The sequence below is a fragment of the Ceratotherium simum genome, chromosome 23 (genome assembly GCF_057802395.1).
Source record: "Ceratotherium simum simum isolate JZ-2026a chromosome 23, ASM5780239v1, whole genome shotgun sequence".
NCBI lineage: Eukaryota > Metazoa > Chordata > Mammalia > Perissodactyla > Rhinocerotidae > Ceratotherium > Ceratotherium simum.
The window spans coordinates 1924986-1940020 of record NC_141922.1 but is presented as its reverse complement, the minus strand read 5'-3'; the positions used below and the strand labels follow the sequence as shown (position 1 = coordinate 1940020).

At 52.8% G+C, this 15035-nt stretch overlaps 1 protein-coding gene across 1 annotated transcript; it reads right to left on the bottom strand.

Moving 5' to 3' along the window:
- Positions 1-365: 365 nt before the first annotated feature.
- LOC147913968 (cytochrome P450 11B1, mitochondrial-like) lies at positions 366-12635 on the bottom strand. The gene is made up of 8 exons (XM_087447096.1): positions 12397-12635; positions 5921-6048; positions 3692-4228; positions 3262-3416; positions 1526-1692; positions 1050-1128; positions 753-950; positions 366-530 (listed from the first exon to the last, which is right to left on the bottom strand). Exons 1-8 carry the CDS (start codon positions 12633-12635, stop codon positions 366-368), a joined length of 1668 nt encoding a protein of 555 aa, XP_087303222.1.
- Positions 12636-15035: the final 2400 nt, after the last annotated feature.

The window sequence follows — 15035 nt, the reverse complement described above, 5'->3', positions numbered from 1 at the left end:
TGAAGTTGTCAGCTCTTGCATGGGGCAGAATTGAGTAGAGAGAGTTACATGAGACTGGACAAGGAAGCAAGAGGCAGGATCTGAGGCCCCTGGATGGACACATGAGGAGCCTGGAGCTAGTGCTGGGGCCACAGAGAGTCAAAGGCCCTCAGGGGATGCTCCTTGCTGGAGAAGGCACTGGTGGGACTGGGCACACAGCCGGGACCTGCAACCAAGATTCATCCCCAGCTCTGCCCTGGCCTTGCTGCATAGCCTGGAAAGCCCCGACCCTCGGAGGACCCGGGCTGTTCCATTTGTGCAAGGTGCTGGCTGGACAGAGTGCCTCAGGGAGCATGGTCCATGGGAGGAACAAGGGTGGCCTGGGGTCAGGCAGACGGGGCTGGTGGTGTGGCTGGGGCGACAGTGCAGAGACGTGACCATTTGACGGCCCGGAAGGTAAGGAGGGGGAGGGTGGAGGGCATCAATATGAAGCGGTAGATCATCTTCACATCCTCTCGCGTCAGCGTCTCCACCACGAAGTTTTTTAGCACCTAGGACAGAGGCGCGAATTCCCCAGACCAACAGATCAGCCCCAGGGTCCTGGTCAGCCTTCCCCACCTTCCAGCGCTCTACTAGGTGGGCTCGGAAAACCGAGAAACCTGTAGTGCCCAACCAGGTCCCTGAACACCCCCGGCCTCCCGCCCCACGCCCCCACAGGCCACGCCCAGGCAGGTGCCGTCCAGTCCCGCCCCGCCCCGCCCCGGCCCGCTCACGTGGTGCAGCAGAAGCAGCATCTCCACCTCCGCCAGGCGCCGCCCCCGGCACTGGCGCAGGCCGAAGCCAAAGGCCAGGTGGGGGAACCTGGTGCTGGAGGCCCTGTTGTCCAGCCAGCGCTGGGGGTGGTAGCGCTCCGGCCTCACGAACACGGCGGGGTTTCGGCCCAGGGAGTACAGCGTCACCCTGACCGTTGTCTGTGGGCAGGTGGGGAGGGGCAGGGTCAGCCAGCCGCCCCCTGGGCGAAGGTCAGACAGGCTTGGTGTCTGCTGCAGGGGCTGTGGGGCCTCACTCACCCCAGCCGGGATGTGGTAGTTCTGCAGCACCAGATCCGAGCTCACCTCTCGCTCCAAGAAGACACCCACGGGGTACAGCCTGTGGATAGGGGCATCCGACAGGGTCCTCAGCTGTGACAAGACCCTCGCTTCCCTTCTGCACCCTTTCTGGCCAGGGCACACCAGCCCAGGGGAGCTCCCCCCAGCCCCCACCCCAACCCCCACCCTCACAGTCGCTTCTGCACCAGGAAGCCCAGATCAAGAGGCTGCTTCCTTGCATCTGCTGAGATCAGCCAAAGCTCCCCCAGCCTGAGCAGCCCCGGGTCAGGGAGGACAGCGCTGAGGATGGCGGGGGATCCTAGAGGGAGAAGGGCCCCTGCCCCTTTAGGGAGAGGAAGAGGAGGTGCAGGGGGATGCAGCCTTGGGCAAAGCTGCTTATCAGGATGTGTCTGCAAGCCCCAGCCAGGCTGCTCTCCAGACAGTGGAGCCACACCTACCTCAAGGTCTCCTTGAGGGCCGCCCGCAGCAGGGGCAGCTCTGTGGTTGCCATCTGGGGATTTTCAGAGATCCTGGCCTCGGCCACCAGGCTCTCCTGGCGTAGGGCCTGCTGCACTTCGGGGTTCCGAGCCAGCTCAAAGAGGGTCATTAATAAGGGGTAGGCCGTCTGCAGGAGCCATGGGTGCAGGGCTCAGACCTTGGCACAGGCCCTGCACCTCAGCCCCAGGGCACCCCTCCCAGGAAGGTGGTCTTCCCCCGGGGATGGGGTTGTCTCAGATGCACAGTGATGTGCATGCCCAGAGGAGGACAGAGCCGGGGATGTGAGACCTCAAGATCCTTAAACCCACCTCACCTACTTCTCCGGAACCCCTCAGGAAAGGTGTCCCACCTCAGTGAAGACCCAGGCCTCCTCCAGCCACTCAGGGCCGGGTTCTCACCCTCCTACGGAGCAGGAGGGCCTCCGTCCTGACATTTACCTGAGGGGGGTGGGTTCTGGAGTCCCAGGTCCATTGGCTCTCAGTGCTTTATCTCCCCTGGGCATCCACAGGCACGTCAGCCCAGCTCTCACGGTCCTAACACGAACCGGCCACCCGGGAACCCCAACCAGTTCCTCCTCCTGGGTCATTTCCATGTGCTGGGAGAGGCGCCCGCCACGCCAGCCTGAGGTCTGGGGGCTAGATATCTCCTGAATGCCCGTCCCCAGGGCAGCGTGCCTCTGGCTTCACCTGACATGCAGCAGTGGCCTCCCTGCTGCCCCTGAGCTTCAGTCCATGCTCTGTCCGGTGGCACATGGGGACACTTGGGAGCAAAGTCTGATTGAGATGCTTCCCCTGAGACACCTGTTAGCCTTGGAAATGGGCCTGGTGCCCGAGGCCCTTCCTGACAGGGATGCTGACCCCCTCTGCCTCGTCTGCCCACTTGCCCTTTGCCCTCCACTCAGCCTCACTCCCCCCCTCGCTGTCGGTTTGGAGGCCCTGGACTGCGGCCCTCCCGCCTCCTCTTCATGGCCTGTCTGACTTCTATGTGGTTCTTCCACATTCGGCTGAAAGGCCCCCTCCTACAGGAAGCTTTCCCAGAGCTGCCCCCTGAGGACATCCCTCCCCGGGGCTCTCTCACGGTGACTGCATCTCAGCCTCTGCTCAGGGAGTTTCTCACCACGAGTCTGTGCCCGGCTCAGACCCAGGGCTGGGTCGAGCAGGCCCTCCGAGGCGCTGGCAGATGAAGGCTGGTCTGAGGCGGGAAGCTTTGGCTACACTCCACACCCTGGGGCCCACCGTGCCCACCGTGCTGGCTTGCCATCTGTCCTCTCCTGCACAAGCTGGAGCCCTGTGTTGTCATCAGCCTGTCGCCTCTGAGGATCTTTTATGGAAGCCAAATGTAATCTGTCACTGGGAAGGGTCCCCTGTGCAGCCCTCCACTGCCTCTCGGCCCTTGCTCCTCTTCCCAGGACCCGGATCGTCCTAACGGGGTCTGTGCGGCTGCACGTCCCCAGGCTCTGTCCACTCTGCACTCTGCCTGGAGCACGGTTTCCCACGCGAGTGACTGCAAACTCCTTCCCTTCCAGGGTCGGCTCCCCTGTTCCCTCCCCTCCGAGCATTCCATCAGCTCAGAAGCTGAGGCCCAAGACCAGCAGTCTTGGAGGCACAGATTGGGGAGGTGGCGTGCAGGAGACACTTGGGCTGAGAGGGGTCAGGAGGGCCCGGGGTGGCTGGGCAGGGCTGGCTGCTGGCCTGACCGTGTCCACGCTCCCGGCAGTGAGGTCGATAGAGTTGGCCCTGATGGCATCCAGGCTCATGTCTGCACTCAGCAGCAGCTCCGCCACGATGCCGCTGTAGCGCCGCGGGCGGCCGAGGGCCAGCTCCTGATAGATTTTCTGGATGGAATTGTTGGCTGTGGGGACAGAGACACAGAGGCCCTGGGCCTGGTGCTGGGAGGCACTTCTTCATGTTGTCCCCCTGCCCGTCAGCCCTCAGTACCCCAAGTGTCCCTGCTCCTGTGCCAAGTTCTCGGGATCAGCCCAGCCCGGCCTCAGTGCCAGCTCCCTCGGGGACCATGAAGACGCCGCAAGCCCCTTATGTGGCCTCAGTTCTCCCAGACTGTGGTAAGTGGAAATTGGGGACCCCCGTGTCCCTGCCTCGCAGCACTGCCGGGTCCCTGGCCCTCACCATACTGGAAGATGTAGTCCCAGGCCTCAAAGTGCTCCTTCCACACCTGGGTGCTTGTCCAGCGTGACAGGCTCCTGGGCATGAACATGAGCTGCACGGTGGATTTGAACATGGCCTCCAGAGCGTGGATAAAGTGCAGGCTGGCAGGGCTCGGGCTGTGGCCGAGGAGGCCCAGCCGCTCTCCAGAAAGGGCTAAGTTGCTGGCTGCAGGGAGGATGTGGTGGCTGAACCTAAGGCAGCCTGGGCCTCGCGGCTGCTCCCGCCAGCCCTCCCGCCCCAGTTCCTGGCCTCCCCCAGCACCCCGATCCCGGCCCTCCCCTTGTGCCGCTACACCTTCTATGGTGTAGCGGAAGATGCTGTGCTGGGCATCCAGGGTCAGACTCCCCCGGGCATTCTGCAGCACCTTCCACTTCAGGGCCTTTGAGAAGTCCCTTGCCACCCCATCCACCATGGGGATGTACTTCTGGACGGCCTGCAGTGACAGCACCTCTGGGTTCAGCCACAATCGTTCCGTTGAAGTGCCATTCGGACCCGTTTCTGTAGAGCAGAGAGCAGAGCTCCAGGGCAACTCTTGTCAGCAGCCGGCCCCCAGACCCCAGTACCCGTCTTCCTTATCCCCAAAGGGAAATGGGCGAGACACGGAGCTGCCTGCTGGTCCTGGGTGGCAAGGCTGTCGTGTTTCGGCTCCAACTGCACCCCTTTCTTTCCGGGGGGCCTGAGTGTGCTGTGCCCAGGGTGCTCAAGTCTGTGCTGGGGCTGAGACCGGAGCGTCTGCCAGAACGTGCTGCATTCTCGTGCAGACCTGCAGCCCCGTGCCCGGCCCACACATCCCCCATCCCAGCCCTCCCGGGCTGTGGAGGCCTTTTCTCCGAGGATGGAGGCTGGCCCTCCTGTCAAGCTTTTCCCACTTTGCCCACACCATGCCCCAAGCAGGATAGGCCCCTGTGACTTTCGTCTCCCCACCCTACCCGTCCCTGTGAAAGGGGCCCCTGTGCCAGTCACCCCTACTCCTGTCCCTACAGTGTCTCCAGCTCGTCCATGGCGGGAACCAAATTGCATCTCTCCTAATATACTCAGAACAGAGCCCAGAGCATGTGAGGGCTCCATGGACGGCCCCCAGTGGCCGACGGGAAGGGATGGGCATTCTCAGTCACATTCCAGCATTAACGCCTTCTCTCCTGCGGCTAGCCGCCTGAGGTACTGAGAACGATCACGTGCACACACATGCACATATGACACACAAGTACAAGCACCTGCTCACAGCAAGATGCACACGGACTTGCACACGCATGTACGCTAACACAGGGAACACACGTGGGAAAACACACGTGAACACAGACACACAGTTCCCACATGCACAACACACAACACTCAGACACTCAAAAACATGCACACACACAGACACACATGCAGGCAGGCACACACACAACAGGCAAACACACACACACATGCAAGCAGACAGAGGCACACGACCAACACGTGCAGTGGCTGAGCACATACACAGGCACACACGTGAGCACAAACACAAGGAAGTCGACGTGGGCAAACACATATCCATTCACTCACATGTAGCGACATCCACACACAGGAACGCATGTGCACACACAGCAAACATACTCAGACGGGCACAGACGTCCACACAAGCAGACACCCCCAGACACACACAGGCACGCTCGCCCAGGCTCCCACTCCGAGCTCGGCCTCTGACAAAGGTGCCACCGGCGTCCAGTCTGCTATCGCCCCATCCCCAGGCTCTCCCCTCCTGAACGACCTTGGCCTCAACTCCAGGAGGCCCGGGGGCGGCGCGGAGGGCTGCGAGCCTGGGGGACCCTCAGGCTCCAGCACACGCTGATGTGCACCACTGGCCGGTGACTCCCCTTCCCAGGCCTGGGCTTCCTGAGCTGTCGGAGGCGAGCCCCCTGCAAGAGAGACCCTCGGAGGCCTGCGTGGAGGGGGTGCTCCCTCGAGGTAGCTGTTGTCCTTCCTCTCAGTCTGGAGGAAGGGGCCCCACCGTGCGCCTGCTCTCCCTCCCCCACCCCAGGGCACATTGACCCCATGGGATGGGCACTTGTCCCATCTCTCTCCACCCGCCCTCTCTCCACCCGCCCAGATAGGCCCAGAGCAGGCGTGCTTTGGGGTCTTCCCTCTCTCCCTCGTGTCTGCACCCAGGCTGCCCAGCCCCCATCGCAATTTGTCCTCACAGCAAGCACACGCCATATTTGTGCCCACGATGCCGTCGGTAGGCCAGCCAGGGCTCCACGGCTGTCCGCCGCGGGTGATGGCTCTCCATCTGCTGCAGCCTCATCACATCTTCGGGCAGCATCACAAACACCGTTTGTGTCCCTCCTACGTCATACCTGTGGGACAAAGCTCAATGCCCTGCTGTGGGGCCGTGTCCTCCCCCGTCCCCCTCCAATGTTTGGCCTGTCTTCTATTGACCTCCCCCCTCTCCTCCACTGTGGCTCAGAGCAGGCAGTCCCTCTTGCTGTCTAACTGAAGCCTCTCCCACTCTAGTGTGTGGGCTCTGTCCACTCAGCAGCGAGCCGTGGAGTGCTCCTGATACTGGCTCAGCACAAGGCTGATGTGAGGGAAGCCACACTGTAGAAGAGAAACCCTACTGCAACTTTGAATGACCTCTGACTAACTAGCCCAGCTGGATATGCACCCTCCAGGAGATCTAACTGCTCTGTAGATTTTACGACCCCTGCTGGTTTTTCTCTGTACCTCCCAGCTGTGATAAGATGATGACTTTGTTCTTTTGAGTTCCTTAGGAATGTGATGACCACTGGCAGGTGAACCCCCTTTTTGGGCGGTCACAATTTGGCACCCCAAGCGGGACATTAAGTCCTGCTCCTGGCCAGCTGACCTTGGATGGGTGACCTGTCGGGTAAATCCCTAGCGGCTGCCGAGGCTCTCTTTGTCTTGGGGAGCTGCCCTTCCTGCTTTCCTGGACCAACGCCGGCTGCCTCCTAACGCTGGTTGTGGTAGGAAGAGAAATGGCTACTTTGGTGAGGCGATGGGCTCAATCTGTAATAGGGTAAGTCACTTGAGGACGCTCGTGAACTTCCTTCCCCTCCATCTGGGGTCCTTCAGTTTGCAGCACAGCCATCTGGGATCCAATGGGACCGTCTGGGCACGCACTCAGAGTGGGAACAGTTGTAGGACTTTATACCCTAAATCTGAGAACTAGTTCGCTGGTGTCTGGCTTTTCTGTGTCTTTGTCTGTGTTGGTAAATAGCTTAAAATTGGCTGTTTGGGGACTGAATTTCTTGGTAATCATAAAAAGCTCTCTTTAGAAATTACCTGTTTGTTATGGCCACCTTGGGAAAAGCCCTCTAAAATGGAAATAACTGTAAATAGCTGGCAAGATAACCCAAGATAATTTGTAGTTACAGTGGCCATTTTGTGCTCCTTTTGAGCTTTTGAACCGACAAACAAAGAAATCTTTAGAGAGTCAAAGGCTTCACCCCTGGCAGCTCCCCTCTTGTTTCTGGGCCTGATCACCCCGGCGACCCCAAGTGAGTTGTCTCTTGGTGGCTCTGGTTTCTGGTTTAAACTGTCCTGCCAGGGTTGTGTGCCCCAGCATGGGAACTGTTGTTTCTGTGGCCGTTGTCTTGATAACCCTTGGGAAGAAGCCGTGAGGGCGAGGCCTGATCACCTCTTTCCCTTCTCTGTCTGTTTCATTTGTCACCTCCTCTGTTGTCACCAAGTCGAGGTTAAGTTCAGGCTGGACCTGAGCCTGCACCTTCTGTAAAAATTGAGAACTTAAAAAACTTTCTTCCAGGGACTTAACTCTCAACCCTGGCATTGGGACCCCGGCCCCCAGCCCGCTCCAGGCCTTTGCTTCTTGCCCCCCTGGCTTGCTTTCTGTTGGCTCAGGGACTAAGTCCCACGGCTCAGTGGGACTTGACTAAATTTTATGGCTGTATTGAAGCCCACAGTCGGGCTCTGCATACTTCTCCAGGCTGCTGTCAGTGGGACACCAGCTTTACAGCCATGGGGAACACTGCAAGCACCCCTGGAGACTCACCCCTCGGGTGCACTTTAACTAATGGGAAACACTTTCAGTTGGGTGGGTTATGACCCAGAAACTCCATCTTGGAGAAAACTTGAGTGGTTTCTCTGTGCCTTTGTGATCTAGGTGGACAGGTAGATCAACCTATAGTGTCATTTCAGTTACAGCCCAATTTCTGAGAAATCAAGAGCAATTGTCCTTAAAATAAATCCTTGTAAGACTGGAGATACAACTGTAGGGGCAGTTCAGAGTCCAGCCAGTTCCTTTATCTCAGACAGGGTTACCGCCTCACCTCTCTGGGAAGTGTTAGCTAGCTCATCAGCAATTCCTAAGACTGAAGAGAAAAAAAGGGAGGAAGGCAAAAAAACGGCCATAAGAGCACCCTCGCCAAAAATCTAGCATCCTGAGTGTCTTCGCCACAAATATTAGTAAAAAAGTCTTAAAACAAAATATGGATTCATAACTAGGGAGCTTTGTATTACTGTACCTGATTCATGACAGTAATTTTTAAAAAATAGCTGTGGAAACTCTGTGTGTGTGTTTGTCTATAGGTATCTTACATATGTGTGATATTTTACCTCCGGATGGTGTGGTCAAAATTAAGAGCTCTGTTTAATTGGTTTAAAGTAAGTGCTGACATAAATTCTAAATGTCATAGAAATTAGCCCAAATGTCTTTCAAGTTAACATGATATAAATTAATCTTTGGTAAATGAAAGCTGGTTTAAGTTTGTTGGTTTGATTGAAGAAGGCATGTCCTCAGAGTTGTCAGTATATGGATATGATGCCAACATGCCACCTGGGTTTACTAGTCCAATAAGCTCATGTTGTCTGTTGCAAATTCATCAGTAAAATAGCTTCAAATGATAGTTAATTTGGTCTAATATCTCATAAAGTTTTCATGGGTAATTGAAACACAATTGTTGGAAACAAATGATTTAGATAGATGAAAATGGGTTAGAGTTTTTGGGTACAATAAGCATGTTTTGTGGTTTTGTATACTTGAAAAAACAGCCTCCAAATTTTTTTTGATAACTTAAAACTTTAGAGTTTTGCTAAATTAAGTTAAATGATAAAAATTTGTTGGGTCGTTTTCAAATAAAATAAAATAATGAGACATTAGTGCTACACATATCTAAGTTTATCTACTTTTGGCTTCTTATTAAAGAAAAACTAAAAGATGTTTTGGATCTATTGGTAAAAATGTCTTCTGTTTTATTAAAAGATTGTACTATGAAGTAACATGTTTTTAGAAATTATAAAAAGTGTTTATAAATTTGTCAAGCCACAGAATACTAATGAAAAAGAAAGTTTATAATTGCTTAATTAGTTTTTACTTAAAAATTAAGGTTTCTAAGGGTTAAAAATTCTAATATGTGATTAAGGTTACTAAAAATTAATGAGGAAAACATCTTTGTATTCAAGGAAAGTAAAATGTATGTTTTCAGTGAAGAAGGTAAAAATAATGGAAATATTTTTGTTTGTTTTGTTAAGAAAGATAAATTTGTCCTAAAGTACTAGAAGGGAAGAAAGGAAGGCATAGGACAAATTCTGAATGTAGAAAGAAATTTATAGAAGGTTTGTGGAAGAGGAACTTTAAAAAAAAGTTTTATGCATGGTCAAGTTGGCTGGGATTAGAGTAAATCTAATTAAGTAAATGAGTTTTAATGTCAAAAGTAAACTGGTGCAAAATTAGAATTTGACTCTTGGGCCAGCCCTGTGGCTTAGTGGTTAAGTCCTCATGTTCCACTACTGGTGGCCCGGGGTCGGATCCTGAGTGCGCACCGACGCACCGCTTCTCCGGCCATGCTGAGGCCATGTCCCACATACAGCAACTAGAAGGATGTGCAACTATGACATACAACTATCTACTGGGGCTTTGGGGAGAAAAATAAATAAATAAAATTATTTAAAAAACTGAATTTGATTCTTCCTCTCTTAAAAGGATACTTTTCTTAAACTTTATTCTGCTTTTGATAGGGAAATTATGAAAGGTTTTTGTGTTTTATCAAAATAAATTTCCTGTATTGTTTTATCAGGTCTTTAATCACAGGTGCTAAGATTTTTCTTACAGCTATTTAATTTTCTGCATTTGCCTGAAAATCTTTAACTGTCACCATGGCTAAATGGATAACTAAGCATTGTTTCATAGGGACCTATGATATTGTGTGGGCAAATGTTATTAATGTAAATGCTTTAAAAATTATATAACATTCCTAGAATTCTGATCTGTCCTGATCAGTCATAATTTGAGTTATTATCTTGAAGTGTTGTATGTCACTGAAATTAACCAAATTTCTTTGTCAGTTGCCACTTTGGGGTCTTGTTGTTTATAGGCAGTTATTGTTTCACTCTGATGCTTTTGCAAATGTTTTCATCTTCAGAGAAATTCATGGAAAGGACTCTGGCACTTACTCTAGAAAACAGGTTTCTGGTAAACTTTCTGATTATAAAACTGAACTGGGTAAGAAATTACAGAAGTCTTATTGAGAAAGTTATGGCCCCATAAAACTGCTAACAGATTAAGATCAAGAATTGATTACACTGGACTGAATGAACTGATGAGAATGATTGTAATTGTTATGATTTTTGTTTGAAATATTGCTGATTTTTTTTTTCCAGATTTAAGAAAACCTTTTCCCTTTTCTCTCAAGCTAACCATGACTTATAGCAATTTGGTAAATTATACCATTGTAAGCAGAATTTAAACGTTTATTTTTTCTCCCTACTTGATCCCTCCAGGATTTGGAAACTCTTAGTGAGTGAGTATTGTTTCCATGGCATTATAGTTATTTGCATAAGTTCAATAAGAATCTGTTCTCCTTATAACAGGACACAATTGGAAACATTGGTTATATTACAAAGGCTTTGACTGGAATATCATATTTGAGAAAAACATACAGACTCAGATATGAAAAGACAGCTTTTGAGGAATAAAGCTTGACTTTCTGGAATAAAGTCACTTGGAAATATTGGCTTGATTGACCTTGTTTACAGAAGTTCCAAGCAATCTTACCAGGATGAGCAAGGAAGGTCACTTATCTGACAGGTGCCTGGAACCTCAGTATTTTGGGGAACCTCAAAAGCAGAGAGGAATCACCCAAATCTGTAGGTGTTACAGGCAAGTCTGATGACAAAGTCCTTGGCTTGGCTTTCCTGGCCTCGAGAGGCCTTTAAAGTTCAATCTGAGACTCCTTATAAAGAATTCCAGCAAAGCTGATTTAAAAGAGCCTATATGATCAATTGCTGTTCTTGCTGCACTTACGTAAATAACTAAATCAAGTTTTATTGAAACTAGACTTGTGTTGCAAACCAGTTAGTCTTAATTTGGCTATCTTTGGTAAAAATGAGGTTGATTTTAGAGAGAAAAATTATGTTTCAATAAAAACTATAATACATATTTGTCAATGTTGAATTCTGGTTCTGTTAATTGTCTTTGAGGTTTTTATTATATCTATTAACTGGACTGGATCCTGAATTCTTCTAGTCTCCTGAAATACCTGGCTACAAATCTCCAAACTAATGTTTTCAATTTTTTTGCATCATTCTCATTTGGAAGCACAGAGAACTAAACCTGCCCTTTTTCCTGAAGCCTTGCAAACTGAAGCTGGTGGACTTGATATAAACTTAAGAGAGATTCATGTCTGTTGCTAGGTAAGCCACTCAGAAAGGATACCTGAACACTCAATGACGTCATCAGAGACATTTTAAGCTGCAGAAGATGCTTCAACACTGACATCTAGAAATCTTCTGGACTCAAAAACTGGTTTATAATTTACTCCCACCATGGACTTTGTTTTTCTTTTTGTCTTATTAAATACCCGGTTACTTGCCTACACAATATAGGCCTAACTTTGGGAGCCCACCTGCATCCCTGTCTTCCTAAGAGACTGGTTCAGTGAGATGGAACATCCTATGCCCATCATCAACAGGATGTCCCTCAAGATTGAGGGACTGAACAACTAAAGGGGGGAATTGATACCAGCTCAACACAAGGCTGACATGAGGGAAGCCACATTGTAGAAAAGAAACACTATTGTAACTTTGAATGACCTCTGACAAACTAACTCAGCTGGATATGCACCCTCCAGGAGATCTAACTGCTCTGTAGAGTTTACGACCTCTGTTTGTGCATGTACCTCCCAGCTGTGATAAGATTATAATTTTGTTCATTTAAGTTCCTTAGGAATGTGATGACCCCCAAACAGAGAGTCTATGCTGATAGCCATCATCAGTGAAGACTGAGAGATCTGGTGTGGCACTCCCAGTCTGTAACACCAGAGTGTCAACATTCCTGACCCCATCTGCTGTAACCCCCTGGCCTATATAACTGCTGTAAGATCTTCTGCTCCCTTAAGATTTTGGGGGGACATTAGTTGGCCATCTTCCCTCTTGCTAGCAAGCTGTAATACGTCCTTTCTCTCCTACTACCTTGCCTCTTGACTACTGACATGTTTTGCAGTGGGCAGATGAAACCTTTTTTGGATTGTAACAATTTGTCCTCATGAAAAGCCACAGTCTCCATCATCAAAGGCACACCCCGCCCCCACCAAGCTCCCACCCTGCCTCCCTAAGGATGCAGAGCACAGGGTCCAGCCAGGATGTGGCAGTGCATGGTACCTAGCATGGACTCACAGCCTGTAGGGACAGAGCATTAGGGTGTTCCCCCCTCATGGGCAGGAGGGCAGTACCTGAAAATGGGCCCCAGCTCCTGGGAGGTCTGGTGCATCTCCAGGTGAAGGGTCTCAGAGCCCTGCTCCCTCCAGATCTGCAGAACCCTCATCCACCTGTTGCCAGGACACTGGGGTATGGCTTCGAAGGGCAGCACCGCCTTGGGGGCATGAGAGGCTCTGGTGTCCACTGTGTGTGCCCGGTGCAGAGACAGCCAGAGTCCTGCCAGGCACACGTCTGCCTTTGCCCTGAGCACCATTCTTGAGTTCCTTGACCTACTCTCAGCCCAATCCTTTTATGTCGCCTGGAGGCTGGACAGGCCAACTTGATCATGTCATGGAAGAAATCATCCCCGGACCAAGCCAGGAGACCTGGGCAGAGGTCAGGCATGGAGGCCAGCAGCTGGAAGAGGAGGAAGAAAATGGAGGGGTACCTCGTGGGCAATTCCGCAAGCCCTGCTGCTGAGTGGGTGCTTGCAGGATCTGGATTGGGGGCTGAATGGGGGCGGGCATGGAAAGAGGCCTCTCCCCTCTCCCCAGTGGGGGAAGGAGCAAGATGGATGGTCCTTTATCTTATCAAGAGATGAGAACTGGCCTTGGATATTTTCATCTACTTCCTACAAGGCCTGGAGCAGGAAGGCATGGAGATGGTTTGCACTAATTTCATTAACCCACATGTGTTTTATCTACTCATCCCAAAGCCTTATGCTGGGTTCAGGGAGTGGAGACATGAGCCAGCAAGGGTCCCTCCCAGTGAGGGCTTTCAGTCCATGGGGGCAGTTAGGGGAATCCACAGACACAACTTGGGGGCGATGCTGATGCACCCTGGGCCCTGTCTGTCTGGCCTTGCTGGTCCAGCTGAGGAGCAGTGAAGACTTCCTGAGGGTCGCTGAGGGCTGGTTTGCAAGCCGCTCCTGAGGCAGAGAGCTGAGAGGCGTGGCTTGCCTTCGTCCAGGCTGGCCCCCACGGGGCCCTGTGCTCAGTGCCCACACCCTCCTTCCTCATCCTAAGTCGTGCTCTCGGAGGTGCAGACTCCGAGCTCAGGCTGATGGTGGGAGAAGAAAGTCTGTGATTGGGGGCTGTGGTCGTGGGCTCCCCACTCTCCCAGGGATTCTTTCCAGGAGGCACACAGTGGAGTCAACCTGCGGAGGGTGGGTCCATGGTTTGGGATCTTGTGTTTTCTGATCGAAGCCTGGCAGCATACCCATGAGGTGGATGTCACTGTTGTCATTCCCATTTTCAGGTGAGGAGACCTAGGCCCAGGGGTTCTGTCACCTCCCAAGGACCCCAGTGTGTCAGAGGGGCCCCGAGCCCTTGCTTCTCAGCCCCATTGAGCTGTGCCCACAAGCCCCGACCCTGATTGGGGGAGGGGGAACCGTAGCTCAGGCTGTGGAGGCAGCCAGAGAGTGTGTGTGGGTTGAGCAGGAGGAGCAGGATCTAAGTGATATTTTTAATTTTTTCTTGAATTTCATCCGTTCCCCACTCCTGAGCCTTCCTTGGCGAACATTCAGCTGGGGCAGTGAGTCAGAGCTGCCAAGGCCCTTCAGCAAGCCGACATTAGGATGTGCCTCAGCCCCAATGGTGTCAGAGCTGTCCTTGGACAGAGACGCAGGCTGGGGTGACAGCCTGCCCTTGGTGTGCCTGGCCCTGCCTGTGTGCCCTCCACCCCCACACTCTTTTAGCCTCTCTTGATCTGTTTTTGGGGCTTTCAGCACTGTTGCCATGTGCCAACTTTCCATGTCCCCACACGGCCTGCCACGAGGAAGCTGGGGACACAGGTTGGCCCAAGATCAGCCTCTCCTGCCCGGAGGAACTGCAGAGATGGCTGCGACATGGAGGTGCCAGCACCAAACTCTCCAGTATTTGCGCTGAACTCCTGGTGCCTCCCAGACCCCGAGCCTTGAACCCAAGGAGCAGGTCCCAGAAGAGGAGCAGGTCCCAGAGGAGCCTTCTCACAGTGCGTCATCCTCGATGAGGACGTGAGGGTTCTCAGTGCCCCTGCTTCTCTGTCAGCCCTGGGCCACCCTGTCTGCCCTGCGGGTCTGGCAGGCCCTCCCTGGAGACTGCCTCCTGGGAGGACACCCTGTGCCGAGGCCGGGCCGGGACATCTCTTCTGATGCAGAGCCACGGGGCCAGGGCTCACGCACCCTGAGAGTGCAGAGAGGGCCTGAGAGGGAAGACCCCGCCCTGACATCCATCCTGCTGAGGGTGTGCCAGTGTCCTGTGGAGAAGAAGGCAGGTCAGAGGCATCACAGGGCAAGGCATCCATGAATACAGCGGACGTTCCCAAGGTCCACTGTCAGGAAGAGGGACCCTCAGCTGAGGGCCACGTGGGCCCCTCCCCCTCTCTGCCAAACAGCTGAGATGTGTGGGCTCCCGGGAGCACGTCCAGGTCAGCCCTCCTTCCTGCCCAGAACAGGACATTCGTTCTCCCCTGGGGGCTGGGTCCTGGCTTCTCCACACTTCATACCTGGTCCCCAACTCCAGGGACTGAGCCTGCACCCCAAGAAGGTTCTTAGACTCCTTCCCCTAGGCTATGGCTATGGGATGCCTCCCCAACCCCAGCCCCCATTCAGCACCCACCACTGGCCCATGGCGGAGCTCCAGGACCCTGTGGCCCAGAAGTCCGAGCTCTTTGTCGCCCTCTGGAGATGGGTAGG